Consider the following 19,635-nt stretch of genomic DNA (forward strand, 5'->3'; position numbering starts at 1 on the left):
GCACCTTCATCATTCAAAACACTCAAGACAGACTGAAACAAGTCAAGTGTAAGTAAAATGTAATAGTTCACGATATTGCTTCTGTTTTTCTCTCACTTTATCTTCTCCATGATTTACACATGAAAAAATCGCACGTTTCTCTTTTACATACAACGGTAGGTCCTAGTGTGTTATTTGTTATCCGGGCATATTTGTCGTGTCCAGCGAAGTCAGGGGTCTAACCCCAAATTGCCTGCATTACCTTTACTTGTCGCTTAGCGGCGCTAGTGAACAAAATGGCGACAGTCATGCAGAGAATCGTGTAAGTACTTGTATGAAAACCTTATCTTTTCTGACAACTTTAGATATATCTGTGTATGTTCATAAACTTTAGATAATCCGATCGGCAAAGGTACTTCATAGAAAGTTTATATAGGAATGAATGAAAGGATAACAGTGCTTTTGTTCTTGCCATGCTGCCGTGTGGGTGCCCCCCTCCCCCTTTATTTGCCACACGTGTTAGGAAAAGTATAAAAACATGAAGTCTGACAAGAAAGAACCTTTATCAGAGAGTAGTAAAGACAGAAATCAAAACTACACTGAATAGACGTAATTTATGTCACCGGCGCAAAAGTATGTGATATATTCAGGTTTCTTAAGTAATATAGAGTAGAGTAGAGTACTAGTACTATGCCTTCGGCCGGCCAGATCAGGAGCTTCAGTTCCATTTTTTTAGTTATAATAAAACTTAGATTGAAATATTTTAACTTAATGTAAACAAATGTGTTTTGAGCTTTTAAATTGAACACACTTGTAAGGCGTCATATTTTGTTGTTGTTGTTGTTGTTGTCCCTGCTTAACGTCTATTTTTCCGCTAGACGTGGACTCTTGGTGCCAAATTTTGGCACCTCCACTTCCTGAATTGGACTTATATGCAATTTGGAGTAGCGTTGATTCAACTTACTTAAATGACCAGAAAATTGAATATTTTGGTAACGGGGGGGTGCCCTAGTTCCGACCTATGTTCCATGCAAACGCACAGACCTTTGGCAATAGTTTATCTGACCAAAAACCAGGGCAACATGAGCTCACATGAGATATAATATTGACAGATAAAGATCACAACGATTAAAGCTGCTCAGCTGTGTAAAAAATTTCACTTAAGTGTAGCGCCTTGCACCCAAGCGTAATGGTTCGCGAAACTTACGGCAGGTTTTTGGTCATTTTGCCGGTGGAACGTTCTATCGCAACAGGGGTGCCCTAATTCCGACCTAGTGTTTAACTTTAACACAGGTCGATCTGAGAAGAGAGTTTAGAAATTATAATACACAAATTATGACTAAAACTATCTACAACTGTTTTCTGTCCCAAACAAGTCTTCTTTTTACGATTACGCGACTTGCTCCAAAGCGACTGTTTGAAAAGCAAAACCTGCATTTTTTACATGCTCGTCAACCCCCGAACAAGCGTCGAATTCACACAGTCTGTTGTCGGAGTGTACGAACTAAAACAAACTTTGTGAGATTACTTACCGATATCAACACAAAAACATTGTCCATTCTTGTGGTTATTTTTAGGCACGTGCTCCCATGCATAACACCACAACAAGGATTTTTCAAACTAGTTCGGTATTAGGGATGGGTCAGAATTAGGGCACCCCCCGTTATTGTCCTAATCTTACATAATGCAGCTTTAAGTTTAACAGTTGATACCTTCATTCTCAGAAAACCCAAGACCCAGGCAGCAAAGCGAGCGTTGGAGGTGAGAGCACCAAAATTAGAGGAGAACGACAAGGTGGCCATGTTCATTAAGGGTGGACACACCAGTGAGACTATCACACAGGTGCTCAAGGAGCTGGTATGTTACCTTATGTTTCCTTGTTTTTTTGTTTGTTCATTTATTTATTCAGCTTTGTCACATGTAGGTAACTGGACAGGGGAACAGGATGTAGCCTTTTGCTATGCCCCATCCAAAATAAAAACATAATGTTAATACACGTACTGTAAATAATAAAGTAATAGAAACACAAAAATGCAAAGTATGAAAAGACGTATGAAAAACACATACAACTACTACTAACAACAAAAATGCAAAAATAGTAGATAAAACTAGATAATCACTACTAGCCCAGTAAAGTGTGGTGAAGCCATAACAAATAAATAAGCAATGATCTCAAATGTAAGTACATGTACTAAGAAGCAAGCATGCTATAAACAGCCCAACATCAGACTGATATGGTAAACCGTTGTCCATTCTTGTTTTTCCAGTATTTACTGAAGAAACCAAATGCCATCTCATTCAAAAGGTTTGTGTCTTATTCTCTTAATAGTTTGTTGTCCATTTTTTTCACATGTCATGTACTTTCCAATAAGCTACTGTGTACAGTAAAAACTTAAAAGTAAACTTGCTTGTACTGACTTTGTTTTAGAAGTCAACTTACCATTTTTGTTCTTAAATTAAATTTTCTTTTCTTTCTCTTGCAGGAAAAACATCATGAGACCCTTTGATGACCAGTCCTCAATAGTGAGTATTATTATATGACCCCCTGAAAGAATCAAACAATGTTGGTACCTAGTGATGCATACCTAAACCCACATTTAGGTTCAGGTCCGGATTCAAGTCCAGAGGTTTAGGTTCAGTTCTGGACTTGTAAGTCCGGGCCTAAAGCCATGGCATATACAAAATTGCATGTTGGCAACCTTGCAATGTTGTCTGGGTGAAACTTTGGCCACATAACATAGAGGCCGGTACTTGACGATGCCCGATGGCAATGTTTTCTTCATTTTGCAGCAAAGATTTTGCAAAGGTTTGGAAAGAAAAGGGGGATGTGAAATGGTCTTTTATGGTAATAAGTCCGGACTCGGTTCTTGACTTTTAGGGGTTTTTTTTTACTTGAACCTAAACATTCTTACAAGTCCAGATCCAAGTCCAGTGAACCGGTATGCATCACTATAAATGGTGCCCGTGGAAATGTTAGTTTGGATTTATTTTTTTCTTGAACGGTGACATTGTCAATGGTAGCCAGGTAACATGTCTTTGTGAATGCGTGATACTGTTGCAAATACATGACATTTGTGTGTTTTTATGTTGCAGGAGTTTTTCTCCCAGAAGAATGATTCTTCCTTGTTCCTGTTTGGGTCCCACAGCAAAAAAAGACCAAACAACCTTGTACTTGGTGAGTTTTGTGCAAACATGTAGATACTGCTGTCAACCTTTCTCAACAGTACCAATAGCCAAACAATAAGTTTTTTTATTTTTAAAATGTTTTTTAAATTTTTTTTTATTGTCCAAACAGTACCCGTACAGTCGCAGCCTTTATACGGCTGAATTGATGCAGGGTATCACATAATAATCAATACAAACCACAACAATCAAATAATACACATGATACACATATTTGTTCCACAATTATTTCTTGTGGAACTGTTGCAAGGGTCTGTGCGGCTGCCATTCGGCGCCACAATACGACTTTCCCCAACCAAAGTTAGGTACCCATTCACACCTGGGTGGAGTGAGGAAAGTCGTGTAAAGTGCCTTTCCCAAGGACACAACGTCGGGGCGCATGTTCAGACATGTACCGGGTACGACTCGGAATCGAACCCGGGTCTCCCCGGTTCATAGTCGATTGCTCTAAGCACTACACCACCCGACGCCACAAATTTCCAAAAGTCTCTTATTTCTGGGAACTACTTTCTTTGGGAGCTACTTTCCAGCTTTACACGGCTAACACTAGAATTCACATGGTATCACTTCATCTTTATCTTTCTCGAAATGATTGCTGCCAAATCATTTCAGTCTCTATAGCAAGAATCTTAGGTCTATAAAGACATACAATGTAACGCAATTCAAATGTAGAACCACCAAATATGGGAACAGCACACTCCCTTACGCAGTTACCTTATCTACTCTAAAGTAAGTGTTAGGGCCACAAATAAGCAATAAACATATACTAAAAGTGAGTATTGTAAGATGTTTAGCTTTAATTAATATGTATCTTTATTGCCACTGAAGGCTGCTGCTATATGTGATGTCTTGCAACAATGACATAGAATTATAAATAAAAAAAATTGAATAAGCCATTCAAAATATATTTCAATTTTTGATGCACAAATGTTACGTAATGTACCTTTAATGTATGTATTTCAGGTCGTCTGTATGACCACCATGTGTTAGACATGGTAGAGCTGGGTGTGGTGAACTTCAGGTCCATGCAGGACTTCCCTACAGAGAAGATCGCCATGGGAACCAAACCCTGCCTGGTGTTTGAAGGAGAGGCCTTCGAGCAGGACCACGAGCACAGGAGGCTCAAGAACATGCTGATAGGTGGGCAGCCTCAACTGTATTAGACATGTATTAGTAAGGCCAAAACAAAAGCAGAAACCATGAAACAACATTATAACACATTTTGCCAAATATCTGTGTTACTGTTTTATTAGATGACATGTCTATAAGGACAGTTAGGCCACATTGACTTAATTCTATGGATGGCATCCTCTGGAGATCCCCAAACAAGTGCGTATGGGCGAGGAAAAAAAAAACAGCCAAGCTGGTATTGTGAATTTGCGGGCGGTAGTGCATAGGGACTTACGACAAGCTGGCACATGCTGGCCTTTTGTGGCATTGATGAATAGGCACTGTACTGTGTTCTTGTCATGGAGCTTCGGCAGCCTGGGTGCCATCCTCCATAGTTACCAAGATGCCTGTTGTAACTTAGGGCAGGCTACCATGGACTACGGAGGATGGCACCCAGACCAGAGCCTCCTTGGAGGTGATTTTTTTTTGTTGAGAACAGGCATAAATCAATGCGTGCGGGGATGTCATCCATAAAATCAATTCAGTGTGGCCTTACACAGAAGTTATTTTTCCCTTACATAAGTTGTTTTTTCGCCAGACTTTTTCCGAGGCGTGAAGGCGAACAACGTGCGACTACAGGGTTTAGAACATGTGCTACAGTTTACAGCGCTGGACGGCAAGGTCATGGTCAGGAGTTACAAGTGAGTACTGGACAGGAATAACACCATTACGTTTTGCCATGATTGAAGGCTATAGTTGAACACACTGAAGGCCCCCTAAAAGTACTTCAAGTCCCACATTTCTTTCCATACCTTTCATGCCAGACATGCCGGCCAGTCGCCATGTTTACATAGCCTAACGCAATATGTTTGTTTAAATGAACCTAAATTAAAATTTCGTTTATACTTCAACATCGCAATTTGCTGTATTTTGACCATAACATAAATTATACGTGGCCCAGGGAACAACAAATCACTACAAAACGCGGCCATGTTTGTTTACATAGCGTATGGCTGGGTTGCCTCCGCCGATTCATTATTTAAGTGGTTTCTTGTACCCTGGGCTACGTTTAAGTTACTGTATGCAACTTGGGCTGTTATCTCATCAATGCAGGGTGTTTTCTGCTAGATTTAAGTCTTCTATATGTGTTTTCCGGTGTATTCCGGTAAATAGCCAGACCCATTTTTGTCCATCAAAGATTGGGCAAAATGTGTGTCCTTTATAAGCGGCATCATTTGGTGAAATGACGGATGCTGGCTAGAACAGTCAGGGCTGGAAATACTGGGTGCATGTGCACCTTAGTGACCCAAAATTTTTTGTGCACCTAATTTTTTAAGTTGGGTGCACCAGTGCACCTATTCCAAAAAAATGAATTTCGAGCCCTGACAGTGATTCCATGTGTTATCCTGTGCTATCCAGAGTCCTGCTGAAGAAGTCCGGCAGCCGTACCCCTCGTGTGGAACTGTCGGAGATCGGCCCTGCGCTGGACCTGGAGGTACGCAGAACACGCCTGGCCTCAGATGACCTCTACAAGAAGGCCTGCAAGAAACCCAAGAAGGGCAAGGTACAGAATTTAACTACAAGGCATACAATGCAATTTCAGAACAAAATATTCTGGATGAGGTAATCTGTCAGATATTAACATTTACTGCCAATTCTTAGCACATTTTCATTATCGTTTTATATTTGACATAGCCCAGAAAGAAGATATGTGTGCAGTCAATTTTTTTTGGTACCATCAATAGATATGATTCAGAATATTCCGTAGTAAGCAACATCACATTTTTGCCTCTAAGATATTGGTATACTATGGGATAGAATTGATTCAGCTTACTTCTAGTATATAAAAAAAAATGACCACAAAATGGCCTTTGCAAAATCCAGTTTTACTGAATCAAATTCAGAATTGAAATTCCAACAAGAAGCCATAGGCGACAATCCTCCGTGAAGTTTTATATATTTCAACAAAATCCCAAGCGTCAACGCCAGACCTACTGTGCAGACATTATAATTAGGCAACGGTTAATACAATGAGGGCGCGTCACAAGCATAAAACATACAAAGAGCTAAATCCATTACTGCTCCCAGGGCGTGTAAAGATACTGTGCTTCAAGTTCGAAGTTCATTTTAATTACACACACACAATCATTGCATTCACATAAAGATCGGACTATCATGGTCGTGTCTAGTAACAAAGACAGCCCAACCGTCTTACCGTGCCTGTACCTAATTAAGCGCGCCTGGAACAGGCCAGCAACAGTTGCGGTAAGCACCGCGAGTGTTACTACCGCCGGCCAGATAACCAGGATATCTGCTTACAGAACCTCTGCTACCAGACAACTGCCTAAACCTACGGCCTATTCCACAGGATTGTAAAAGTAGGGATGTTTCTAAAATATGCATTTACTTCAATATCAAAACAGCTACGGTAAAAATAAAAAGACGTGCATCATCCCGGACATAATGCCACACCACATGCCTGATTACACAGAAATGCGACGTACGGAAGAATGCGTTTTGGCTGCGAACATCTTCCAAAAAACTTGGCATCTCTTAAGCATGGGCAAAAACATCTGGAACCACTTATAAAAACCACCCCGTATCTGCATGAAGTTCCACCCCCCCACTGCTATTTCAAACAACGCGTTTTTCTGGATCATTCCAATTCGCCTCGTAATTGTAGGGGTGCGTCTGCAATATTACATTGACCGCGAAAGCAGCAACGGCAAAAATACACATTCGTGCATCAACACGGGCATGCCCGCAGACGGCGTATAAAATTGCGTGCCGATTACACAAAGAGAACCCAGTGTTTTGACTGCGAACATGAAAAATCAGCCGATCACAACACTCCGTCCGGAGGTCCTGACCTCCTTCACGGAGTAACAATGGAAGTTTTGTATCATCTCTGTGCATTACAGTCCTAACATTTTTGCTGCAGATATCACATGTAGAGTGCTTATGAAATGGGAGTTTGTTCATTAGTAGGGCTCGAAATTAAAGGTGGTCCAATGGCCACTGACCACTAAAATTTAAGCTGGGACAACTAATAATAAAAAGACAATTTGGGACATTTTGGGGACAACATAGAAAAATAGTCAACATCAGAATGTCAGCCCTTCTTTTGTTTGGCTCCAGAAAAAGCTCCCCCAAATTTCCTGTATACAATTATAGCGCCCCTGGAAGTCAGCATGTAAGCAAAATAAAGCTGACTTCAAGTTCACCTCCTGAAAAATGGGTTGGGACAGTTCATCCTCACTTCGGTACAATTGAAATTTATTTTGGGGTTTTGGGACAGTGCTGGGACAATAGGAAAAGAAGTTAATTTTGAGGCCTGATTAGGTTTGTTCATAAGATTTCTGCTGGATGTTTCAGCCCAAGAAGGTGAAGAATGTGAAGACTGACGTGTTTGGAGCTAAGATGGGGCGTGTCCACATGGAGAGACAAGACTTCAGTAAACTCCAGACCAGGAAGATGAAGGGTCTGAAGAGACAGGCACCAGGAGACACGGAGACCGCCAAGAAGGCAAAAACAGAGTCTTCAGAACTCGCAGAGTCCTGACGCTTCAGGAACTTTATAAGTGGTGTGTAAATCATAATGTATTATTATGATATTGAACCAGTGTTTAAGCCAGCCTGAAATTTTTTGGTCATTTGGTCAATTTTCTTTGGTGTTCCCATGAAAATTAGAAATCTTGACCCTTTGAAAGGCTATTTCCTGCATTTTGAGAGGCAAAATTTGCAGGTAGACTAACCTTAGTTTAGCAGCATCTCTTTCTATCATCATCTTTTCCTACATATTCCATATCTCGATTTTTGTTCATCAAATATAATCGATTGGGCAAAATTTGTGTTCGTCATGACTGACAAAATGCTATCAAATGATGGAAAGACAGACGCTGGCTAGAACCCAACTCTTCTCATCAACAAAACTTTGATACCCTAAAGTACTGAAAGATAAAAATACCTCAAAATTGTACCTGAGTATTATATAAAACCTTAAGAATTGTGCTACTTGCATATGACTCCAAGATTTGGAGTTTAATTTTGTAAGCTATGCTAGTTGTTACATACATGTAGTAATGCTGGTATACTACTGTGTCTACCAGTATGATATTAATATGTTTCAACTAATACGTAACAGTACATAACTATATGTATGTCAAAGAAGAATAAACACAGAGACATGAAAAATATGCCATAAAATATGTTTCTTGTTTTTATTGGAGAATCTATATCCATCAAAATGTGGGACCTACATACATGTCTGAAAGGTAGTTTTGATATTATGGCAGTAGTACTTTCACAAAAGTCAACACTGTAACCATCATAATTTTCTGTACAAATATCAATCATAATGATTATGAATTTCTAAAAGGTATTGACTTCTCATACTTTTTCTCTCCCATGTAACTAAAATATGGTTCATAAGGATATGGTTCAAAAATACTTCCCAGTCATTTTACATAATCTATGGTCTGAAGAAGAAACATACTACTAAGAGTATCCAAAATGTCTTGATTTTTTTGTATGGATTTTTTTTTGCTTGAGTTTAACTGTTTCCCTGTAAACCCATTTTGTACCTTGACAAATAAACTGGACTTCTATTTAGTTCAGGAAAACTTGTCTGTTGTTCAGTGTCACAACAGCAGAAATTGGAAGAAGTTAACTACGTCTATCCTGAGTACAATAAGAACTGCCGCGGTCAGGACGAGGCCGGCGGTTTGTAGAATGTTCGACAACGTTCTTGGAAAATCTGGAAGGAAAAAACACAAGGTAATACATGTATTATGCTTTTTAACATCAAATTATATCAAAGTCTACCTTACTAATTGAAGACTTGTATTGTTAGCCTAGGATAAACTTAGAAGTTAGGAAGAATTAGACTGAAAAAAAACAACACTTTTACCATGAAACAATAAGGTTTGTTTAAAGTTACAGCTTGTCACGTGGCTTCTTCGAAGTGTGACGTCAACACTGGGTCAGTCTACTGAGGAAGACCAGAGTGACTGGTGGAAAGCTCTAGGTGAGAGAATTTTTGTGTTGGACCAAAAGTTGTAACTTTAAACATGTAACTACCAACACAGATGAACTTTCATGATAGTACAATAAGGTTTGTTAACACATTACACTTTATCCATATCAGAAGATACATTTGATGATGATATGGGTGTTCTGGCCCATGTGATACTAGTAACTACCTGTACGGTACAGGGGCTCCCAAATGTACCATAAAATTATGAGGGTGCCATTTTTGAAAATTAGAATACCCGATTCGGATGGATTTGATGTTACAACTTTTTAGGGACCCCAAATTTTGCATTGAAATGCATATTTTCTTAGGTGGGTATGACATAATATGGATAAAATACAGCACAGTGTATTCTGTATGTATGTTTGAGGACTAATGGTATACATTTTACTGAAGAGAAGACAAAGTTGGTGCTGACCTTTAATGACCTGTCCCTGACCACTTCTTCCACATTCATCTCCTGCTGCATTAACCTCAGCTGCAGGAAAAATCAGTTATATAACGTTACATTCTTCAATACAAAGTCAAATAAACTATAAAGATAACATTTGCAAAGCAAATGCATAATGCTTACCTTCACATATGGTTTGCTCTTTAATTCTTACTCAAATACATTAAATATATATGGTCAGACAGTATAAATCCCTCCTACTGATAAAATTGCAACATCATGTAACCCAACACCAGTTACCATGGTGACAAGAAGGCCAGGTCAGAGGAGTGTTTGGACCAGAAGAAAATGAAGAGGAAATGTAACAAAAACAATGGGTAAACATAATGAATGAAATACCTTATAAAAAGTTATATATACAGTATAATTTTAAATTTAAGCTCTTGTAATGACAGATCATGGTGATAAACTTCTATGTACAACAACGTTGATAAAATTCTGGTACATGAATGAATGAAAAAGTTATATATATATAAATTACAATGACAGGTCATGGTGATAATGTACAATAACAGTGATACAATTCTGGTACAATGTATCTTACTACATGTACATCTATTATACTAGTAGGTACAGAGTCTCTGCTACAGCACCAGTTACCATGGTGACAACCATCCGGTCAGGTCATTGATGTTATTTGTTTGGAGAATAAGAATAAAAAACGGAGCAAAACCCCAAATGTTTTCCTTCTGCGAAGGTAGTCTAGCCTGTAACCTCTGAATGGGGGTCTGCCAATTTACCGGAATACACCGGAAAACACATAGAGCTTAAATCTACCGGAATACACCCTGCATTGATGAGATAACACCCCAAGTTGCTGTATTTTGGCATAAGATAACTTATACCATGTTTTCCAGTAAGGCCATGTTGATTTGATTATATGGATGACATCCGCGCGCGCATGAATTTTCGGCCGTTTCCAAAAAAAAAAAAAAAGTTTTCAACCATACTGTAAATCGTACAAAACATTTGCAAAATGAGCAAAAATATACCATAAGTTACAAAAAAAACCCATACCAATGTCGTAGAATGCCAAAATCAAACGAAAAAAGACGAAATTGTAAAGAAATGAACTTGAAGACTAGATTATTCGCCAAACCATATTCTGTCCCATTTGTTCAACCCTCATGACCACATAGATTTCATAATGAAAACAACTTTTTTTTTGCAAAACTTTTTTTTTATTCGCACGCGCGCATCAATTTTGGGGTTCCCGGAGGATGTCATCCATATAATCAAATCAACATGGCCTAAATAGGCACACTGTCTGAACGGTATCTAGCCTAAACTCCTACCTTTGTCTGTTCCTTTCTGAGTTGTTTGAGAAGGTTGATGTTATCGTGGTCAGTTTCCCTGGCCTGCCTCAGCTTGGCCACCTGTTGAGACACCTGCTGGATACATTTCCTTATTGCATTCTCCCGCTGGACGTGTCCTCGGGACAGCTGCCAACAAGATTTAACAAGTTTAAAGGGGCATAATGTACTGTTAACACTTTTTAAAACCAAAAACTGAAAGACTTTAATTGAAAAATCTTCACGTGATTGCAATTCACTTCCACTTTTCGATATATTTCTGAAGTTATCTCACACATATCTCTGACATTTGTGGTTGGTACTAAAGCAAGGAGGTGCTCTCAGTTTTTGGTACCACCAGAATGTAAACAAACATGCTTAAACTTCAAGTATGAAATAATGACAGCTGTGTTTTCAACACTGTTCAACACACTTTTACAGCATCATATTTTGGCACCGCCACTTGAATGGCACTTATTTGCCATGGTGTAGGACTTGCTTCAAGTTGTTTTCTTTAAAATGTCCAGAAAATTGACTTTTTGTATTGTCCTAATGTTACATAATGCAGCTTTAAGTTAAACTTCAAGTTTAAGACAGTGGGTTCAAACTTCTCTTTTTAACTCCATGATCTGGATTAACCTTCCATTCATTACAGTACACAAAATAAATTCACAATGATGTTTGCCAAAAGAATGACAAGGATCCTGAGAATGGTACATGTATTGAATACTGGTTGGTCTAAAAAGAAAAGTTACCTCCTCATAAAGACTTTTGCACTGCGTCCCTGCGTTGACCTTGTCTGCGAATGAGCTGGTTGGGATGGCTGTGTTCAGCTGGTACACTATCTTGTCATCTATGGTCCGGAACTTCTTCAGCGCTTCCTGTGGTAGAAAAAAACCATTTCTACAACAAGGCTGGCAATGAAAACATATATATTGCCATGGCGACGGTGGTTGTTGTTAGGGTTATTGTTTGCATGGCAAGGCATATTTTGAGGAAGACTTGGTACCTGTTAAGTCTAGACAGATACAGTGTACCCCTCCCCTGAGTTTATAGTGAATGAGCCCCGGGGTCACAGAAAGTAGGGCATCCGGGCAGACAGGTCTTCACAAGGGTTTCCAGGAATGTGGGCACTGGGCATAGATGTGTGTCAGCAGGGAGACATTCCTGTGGACATTCCATGTCTGTGGACAAAATCCTGTACAATTCCTAGAATTCTTGTAAATTGCACACAATACTGTACCATCAGGCTCCTCCCTGAGACGTCGCCAAATTGTTCTCCTTTATAGCTATATGGGGCCTTATATGGGATTATGGTTAACGTTACATTTTTAAGACCCTGTTCTGAATCAATCAATGTGAAGCTGGCTGGTGGCATCTTAACTTGTTTATAAATCATTATCTATTTATTTTTATTCATCTTTGGTAGACAGGTAGTCCCTTACTTCCCATTTGTAGCCATGTGTACATGTATGTACAAGAGTGGGAAGGGCATGTGGCATGATAATTTTTTACTTCACGAGTCTCGAAAGGTTCTAATGGAAGACCAATTTTACCGTTACAGAAATATGTACAGCTTTAGTCTCGACAGACTTTGAACTTGAATTGCACAGAATACGTCACAAAACTTACTTGAAATTCCAAGAAATCGTCGCAGGTCACCGAAATTTCACCACTGGGCGCCGCCATTTTGGTCGTGAAAATTGCGCAGTGGGTTACTGCGCATAAAACACCACTCTCCTTCCCAGGTATATGAAAAAAAGTTTTGATGAAGTTTTCAGACACTGAAGGATTTTATGATGATTATTGAACAGAAAATAAATGGACTTTTTATGAAATTGTGGAAGAAGTAGACTTCAAGTAAGAAAAAACGATTTCAAGTAAAAAAAAAACTTTAAAGAGTTTAAAAACCCTGGAAACGAGGTTTATGGACCACTACAATTCAGAAAAGGGAAGGTGGCAAGGATTCAATGATAAAATTTATATCGCAACAAAATCTGAGATGGATATCAATGCAATGTAAATATCTCAATTTTGTATCAGAATCACCGTAAGCATATAAGATTGATTTTAATTTGATTCGAAAGGAAGCGCATTCAATTGTCAACACCCCTATTTACGTAATGGTGCCGTCCGTACTTTGATATATTTTCGTGTGTGTGTGTGGGTGCACGTACGGATTCATGTTAAATGTACGTCGAAACACACACGTACATGCATGACGTGTTTCTATGACTCCGTATTCTCCAACTTGTTGCCACGGCAACAACTCTAGATTTGCATATCCTTGACCTATAAAATATTACGTCAAGGTCATTTCTAAACGTTTACGACGTGCATGACCTACTGGCGGACATTTTGAGCTGAGATTTTTATTTACCCTCAGGATTTCTATCAAGGAGGCTCTCGATATTTCTGTAGTTTCATAGAGAGGAAGACGAGGGGAAAATAATGTTTCCAAGAGTCGTGCTCGCTCTGTGCCGTCTGGCCAGCCGGCCAGCTGTGTGGATGTCAGTACCCAGAATGTCGTCTGCTGTTAGAAGTTCACCCGTCTTGTCCAGCCGTCTACAGCGGTTCTGTACAGAGGAGAAGGCCAGGACTGAGGTGGTGCACAGAGAACAACCACAGGAAAATGCCCAGGGTAAGTTGAATAGTTTACAGGCCACAGCAAGTAAATTCTATGGATGGCATTCTCCACAGACTCCAAATCTAATGCGATAGGGCTAAAAAAAGATTTTTATATTTTCAAATTTTGAGGTCATAAAACAAGAATTGAGACAACAAAAAAAACATGGTATCACACATAAGGTCTTTTATTCCTGGATTCAACAATATTTCGTAAAACTACCCCATGTTTATGTGCATACACCTCAATTACAGTAACTCAATTGTCATACCATCATGGGTTACGCTACTACACTCACTGGGTATTTAGCATATTAGCAGCAACGTAACACCTAATAGATTGCCACCAAATCATATTATCTGTCAATCTGGCCTACTCTTTCCAGCTGCTTCTGAAGCCTGGCAGAGGCTATGAAGGTATTACTGACTGTAAATATGTTGTTATATAATTTAAATAAACTGTTTCCTCCAACCCACCCGCAGCTGAACACAGGATGCCAGGCTTTATGCCCAATGACAAGGAGAAGTGGATGTTGGTGTTCACAGGCCGCTACCCGTCTAAAGCTGACATCCCAAAAGAAGTCTCGTAAGTAACGAGATCATAGCAGATATAAACTGTTCTCCAACTCAAAAAAGGATTCGGCTCACCAGAATTTTTGACAAAATCTCTGAGTCTTCATCAGCCATCTGACCCATGCAACTACAGGTAGAAGTCTGTACCGCCCCCCGTCCCGGTTGAGAGATGATTGGTGTGCCCTTATGTACATGTAGATAGCCTCCTTCACTCCTCTTACCAAATAGTTACATCCAGTCCTTGGATAGCTAATGAAGACTGAGAGAGAGATTCAGTGGAACATTCCAGCGAGTCAATTTTTCTTAAAAGTTGGAAAACAATATATTTCTCATTGTGTAATTCACCAACTTTTATGCTTAGAAAAAGTAATATAATTATTTTAATAGTGGGTTAGTGTTGAGAATCATGAAAATTATTGCTAATTTTAAATATTTATAATTTATATATTAAAAATTATTGATAATTTTAAAATAATCATTAAAATTATTGTTATTATTAGATGATGATGATTGTGTGCACAGTTTCATGTGACTTTGACTTGTGAAACATGTGAAACCAGTTCATATGAAAGAAAATTTTTATTTGTAACTTTCTTTCCAACATATTGTGATATATTAGCTATAGGATGATGAATATACTTTGTATTGCAGGTATGATGAACTGACTGCTGCCAAAGACAAGATGCGGGTATATGTTTCTACACTCCTGGTTGTCCTGACCTTCCTGTCTGCGTTTGGTGTCGCCATGTGGGGACGATCAGAGAGGGACAGAGGGGAGTCTCTGCTGAAGAGAAACATACAGAGAAAAGCAGACCTGCGACGGAAAGAGCTAGAACAACAGGCAGCTGCAGCAGCACAGGAGAAATAGCCTATCCTGTGTGTCAGGCAGTGTTCTAGGCAGTGTCTGTCTTTCCACCAGTTCATGGAATACTGCAGCTGCTCATGACAGACAAAAATTTTGCAAAATCTATCATCTTTGGTGGACAAAAAGTGGTGTGTAGAGACATGGAAAGAGATGTCTAGGGCCACACCAATTTAATGTCTTGGTTAACGGATTTAATGTCTTGGTTAACAGGCCCCTAGGTATCCTATTATGGCTCAAAATGGTACGATAGGAGCCATAAAGTCAACATGCCAGGCTGGTTCAAAATTTAAACAATGAATTTTGAAGTTTTAATGATACCATTGCATTGAAAGATAACTGTAACAACTAGGAAGAAAAGGACTGTTTTCAACTGTTCAGGGCAAAATATGAGCATTTTGCTGTTGATTCTGATTTGTTTTTGCAAATCAGAAAAAAATGAAGCAGGCGAATCCGTTAACCAAGAAATTAAATTGGTGTGGCCTAGTCCACCAGCAAAATTTGCCCCTCAAAATGAATGCGTTTCGGTGGGTCAAGATTTCAAAATGTTATGTCAAACAAAATTGAGATGATGGAAAAAATTAAGGCTGGCTAGAACATTGGTGGCAGGGATCATCAATAGGGACAGTGTTTATGAGATGTTGAGCTTTAGGCCACACCAATTTAATTTGTTGGTTCTCGGATTTTTTCAGAAAAAATATGAAGCGACAGGGCGAAAAAAATAAAAATAAAAACAGGTCTAGGCATCCTATTATAGGCTTAAATGCTACAAAATGAGCCATGAAGTCAACACAAAAGGCTGGGTTAAAATTTAAACATTGAATTTTGAACTTTTAATCAAACCACTGCAATGATAGATGGGAAAACTGTAACAACTAGGAAGAAAAGGACTTTCCTCAACTGTTGGGGGGCAAAATATGAGCATTTTTCAGTTGATTCAGGACCAGAATCAATTTTTTTTTTTTGCAAATCAGAAAAAAACAAAGAGGCGAATCCGAGAACCAACAAATTAAATTGGTGTGGCCTTATATTGTCACTACAGGGCACGCATCACAGTTGCAGTGAAGGCGCCTGAACACAAAAACCATGGCATCCAATCGGTATATACATGTACACAAACTGGCTTACTCAGCTGTCTCCTTCCACACTTCAAAATCATTGTTGATCCCAGAATTTTGATCAAACCACACAAGACTACATCCTACTTATCAAAAGTATGCAAAAAAATACCCCCGTCCAGCTGATGAAAAAGATTTTAGAGGAAAATAACTTGACATTGTTGGTGTTATCCACAATGCCCCTACTGCACAATACAACTGTGATGTTTGCCCTTCAAAGCACCTTTCAACAGATACTCCAGAATCATCAGCCATCAACAAATTCTATATTTTCATGTTGCATGTTGCAGGTGGTTTTTCAAATATTATAGAGGACCAACAGATTATGTGATACATGTACTCAGGAGTTTGTAGGGATCATTGGCCAATTAAAAATGAAACAAGTAGTAAACTAGTAACATAGCAAATGTATAATGATTGTCTTCACATCTTCTAGCATACTACATGTACATGTAGTAGCAAAGTTCCGCTCTGTTTATTCTTACTCAAACACATTCATAATAAGGGGACCAGCCCCACCATCTCTGATCTGCTACATAATGTAACCCAACACCACAGGGTGTTTGCTACAGCAGCAGTTACCATGATGATAGACGTCTGGTCCAGGCCATGGACTTGTTTGGAATTGAAGAACAGAGAAAAAAACAATTGTTTTTGTTCTGTGAAAGTAAACATAGTATTGGGTGGGAAAGCTTTAGGCAAACTTGAAATTGAAGTAATTTTGTACTTTGAAAGGACTATTTGTCTAATTTTAGGTTGATGTACATATGTAGACTTGATGACCAGTACTGGCAAGATAGCCTTTCAGTTCTTCAAAGTGAAAAAGTGATGTGTAGGTTTTATTTCACTTGATTGTGATGCTTTAAATGTCCAAATATTCAGACAGATAAAATGAAGTTTTGTTGGCAGTTTAGAGCATTACTGATTCCAAGCAATTGTTTATGAATATGAAGTGAAATAAAAAAAAGAAATTTGTGGCTTTATAGTTTGCATCTCTTTTGTTCAGTTTCTCATTCTTTCTGTTGAACTTCAAAGTAGGATAATCAAGTATAATTACGATATTATAATGAAATTCCCCTTTTTGTGTAATAGTGTGCAATATTGCTTTGATTAACTTGAAGTTCTGCTAAAAATTGACAAATGAATTTACATTACAATGGCAATTTCAAACTTAAAGCTTAGTAGCTAAGTTGTGACCAAAAAATGAAACCAAGAATTGAGTAATACTTTAACACTGGTTCTGTTTTGCTGAAATTGTCTTTTCAAGAGGCCACACCAATTTAATTTCTTGGTTAACGGATTTTTCTAGAAAAGTAATGGAGCGGGCGGGCGAAAAAAAATAAAAACAGGCCTAGGCATCCTATTATGGCCCAAAATGGTACGATAGGAGCCATGAAGTCAACACACCAGGCTGGTTCAAAATTTAAACAATGAATTTTGAACTTTTAATACCATTGCATTGAAAGATGGAATAACTAACAACTAGGATGAAAAGGACTGTTTTCAACTGTTCAGGGCAAAATATGAACATTTCGCAGTTGATTCTGAATTTTTATTTTTATTTGCAAATCAGAAAAAAAATGAAGCGGGCGAATCCGTTAACCAAGAAATTAAATTGGTGTGGCCTAACAACATGTATCTTCGAATAGTCGTCTGGCATTTGACACACTAATCGTAGATAACAACACAAGGCAGACATAAAGACACCAGACCCAAAATTTTCTATGCAAGAAGCTTTATTCATTCATACAAGAGATACACACAGTATGTGTGTGGTGTTTGTGTGTGTGTGTATCTTGTTGGTGTCTTGTATGTCTGAGTGTAGTCTTATGTTTCCTGAACACCCTGATCCACCCTATGCTTGCATTGGCACAGTCCAAAGCATTTCAAATCATATATTTTTTGAGGAGGAAAGAAGATATACTAGTAGTTATTTGAAGTGGTCTAATTCAGGACTGTTCCATTTACAGGACAATAGGGGTGATCAGGACTGGACAGGGATGACCCATGTTTCTTGCCAGCCATATTACAGCTACATATTCTAAACCACTTTAGACAGATCCCTTAAAATACTACCTAGAACCTGTCCTAAGTCTGGTGAAGAAACATGGGGACATCCCTGTATCTCAGGAAACTGTTTTACCTCACAATCCAGGCAACATTTTTGTCTCCTTTACATTTTCACCATTTTTACCAACAGAAGACAAAACTGCCTGGCCCTGTGAGATTTTGTGTGTTATATGTTGTCATGTCCTTCCTTAAATACCTTTTGTCAGATACAGTATACACGTCGGGTTTTTTTTCCGTCAAAAGCGTCGATTTGTCAAAAGTACAAAAATTGCATCATGGCTAGAAAGTAGTAGCAGCATTACTTGCTCAAGATGATAGCACATCTTATAGTCTCGTACGAGAACTGAGAACAGGTCTGGTTCTATGATACAGTTCAGTGTTTTCCAAAATAAATACATTATCTAGAGTCAAGGAAATACAAATTTCTGTCTCCATGGTAACTGATTACCATGGTTACATTGGCACAGATGCTAAGAGGTGGGTCAGAGGTCACAAGGCTAAATAACATGGTGGTGAGAGGTCACCCAGTCAGTGAGGTTACAACTTCACATATTTATACACTTTTAAACATCAGCTGAATTATGTGGAATTATCTGTTATGAGCATAAGTTTTTTTTAGAATAATCATATTGGCACCCAAGGGTAGCTAGTGTTCCAAAGGCAGGTTAACTAGTACTGAATGACATACATTCAAATAAATTCAAAGAAAATAGCTACAGTGTATCTTACTTACAGTGATGGAAAAAGAAAATGTTTGTACACACAAACTAATTACTGATCCATTTTGTCATCATAGATCAAATTGTTGTTAGAATTCTGTGCAGCACAGTAAGAATGGAACAATCATTCCCTGATTACCGAACATTGTACAATGTTTTGCTTCCCTAGGAAGTGATATCATAAATGGTTATTGATTAATTAATTTCCATAACAAAAGGTAGGTACATAATGATTACTTTCCTTTGGTATTACAATATTCAGGTATCTTTCAAATATGACAAAACTTGTCAATGACGTCACACTTTTTTTTCAATGCTGCTGATCAGAACTCTCTAACTGTAGTCGTTTCACAAGGCAATTACATTTGAGTATCATGTACATGTATACAGAGAGTCAGGAGTGCATTAATACATACTGTATGGAGAAAGTTACCTATCATTGGACAAAGATTTTACCGTCTTCGTAAGTCAAAATATCAAATAAAAGTTCTTAGATCTGGCATGCAGACGGAATGATAATGGACTAATTTTTTAAACTACTTTACTTCACTGAATTCCTGAAAATAAGTGACTGCACTGCAGGCATGGCCATTTTTTTCCGAACGTTCAGCACTGCTTTGGT

General features: G+C 38.5%; 4 protein-coding genes across 4 annotated transcripts in view; 3 read left to right on the forward strand and 1 right to left on the reverse strand.

The window, feature by feature from the left end:
• The window catches only part of LOC109472494, a 116,328-nt gene that overhangs the window by 15,436 nt on the left and 81,257 nt on the right, over nt 1–19,635 (forward strand). The gene's annotated exons all lie outside the window — the stretch shown is intronic.
• On the forward strand, nt 229–8,438 carry LOC109472500 (ribosome production factor 2 homolog). Its single transcript, XM_019772279.1, has 9 exons — nt 229–301; nt 1,704–1,836; nt 2,247–2,284; nt 2,463–2,502; nt 3,073–3,154; nt 4,126–4,302; nt 4,871–4,973; nt 5,692–5,836; nt 7,648–8,438. The coding sequence occupies exons 1-9, from the start codon at nt 276–278 to the stop codon at nt 7,831–7,833; spliced, it is 930 nt and encodes a 309-aa protein (XP_019627838.1). The 5' UTR covers nt 229–275; the 3' UTR covers nt 7,834–8,438.
• Nucleotides 8,828–12,765, reverse strand: LOC109472503 (coiled-coil domain-containing protein 58-like). Its single transcript, XM_019772283.1, has 5 exons — nt 12,679–12,765; nt 11,802–11,927; nt 11,050–11,196; nt 9,722–9,781; nt 8,828–9,027 (listed from the first exon to the last, which is right to left on the reverse strand). The coding sequence occupies exons 1-5, from the start codon at nt 12,733–12,735 to the stop codon at nt 8,977–8,979; spliced, it is 441 nt and encodes a 146-aa protein (XP_019627842.1). The 5' UTR covers nt 12,736–12,765; the 3' UTR covers nt 8,828–8,976.
• LOC109472502 (UPF0389 protein GA21628-like) lies at nt 13,212–15,296 on the forward strand. Its single transcript, XM_019772282.1, has 3 exons — nt 13,212–13,687; nt 14,155–14,257; nt 14,896–15,296. The coding sequence occupies exons 1-3, from the start codon at nt 13,498–13,500 to the stop codon at nt 15,110–15,112; spliced, it is 510 nt and encodes a 169-aa protein (XP_019627841.1). The 5' UTR covers nt 13,212–13,497; the 3' UTR covers nt 15,113–15,296.

Source organism: Branchiostoma belcheri, unplaced genomic scaffold, assembly GCF_001625305.1.
Source record: "Branchiostoma belcheri isolate BF01 breed outbred unplaced genomic scaffold, Haploidv18h27 scaffold279, whole genome shotgun sequence".
NCBI classification, from domain to species: domain Eukaryota; kingdom Metazoa; phylum Chordata; class Leptocardii; order Amphioxiformes; family Branchiostomatidae; genus Branchiostoma; species Branchiostoma belcheri.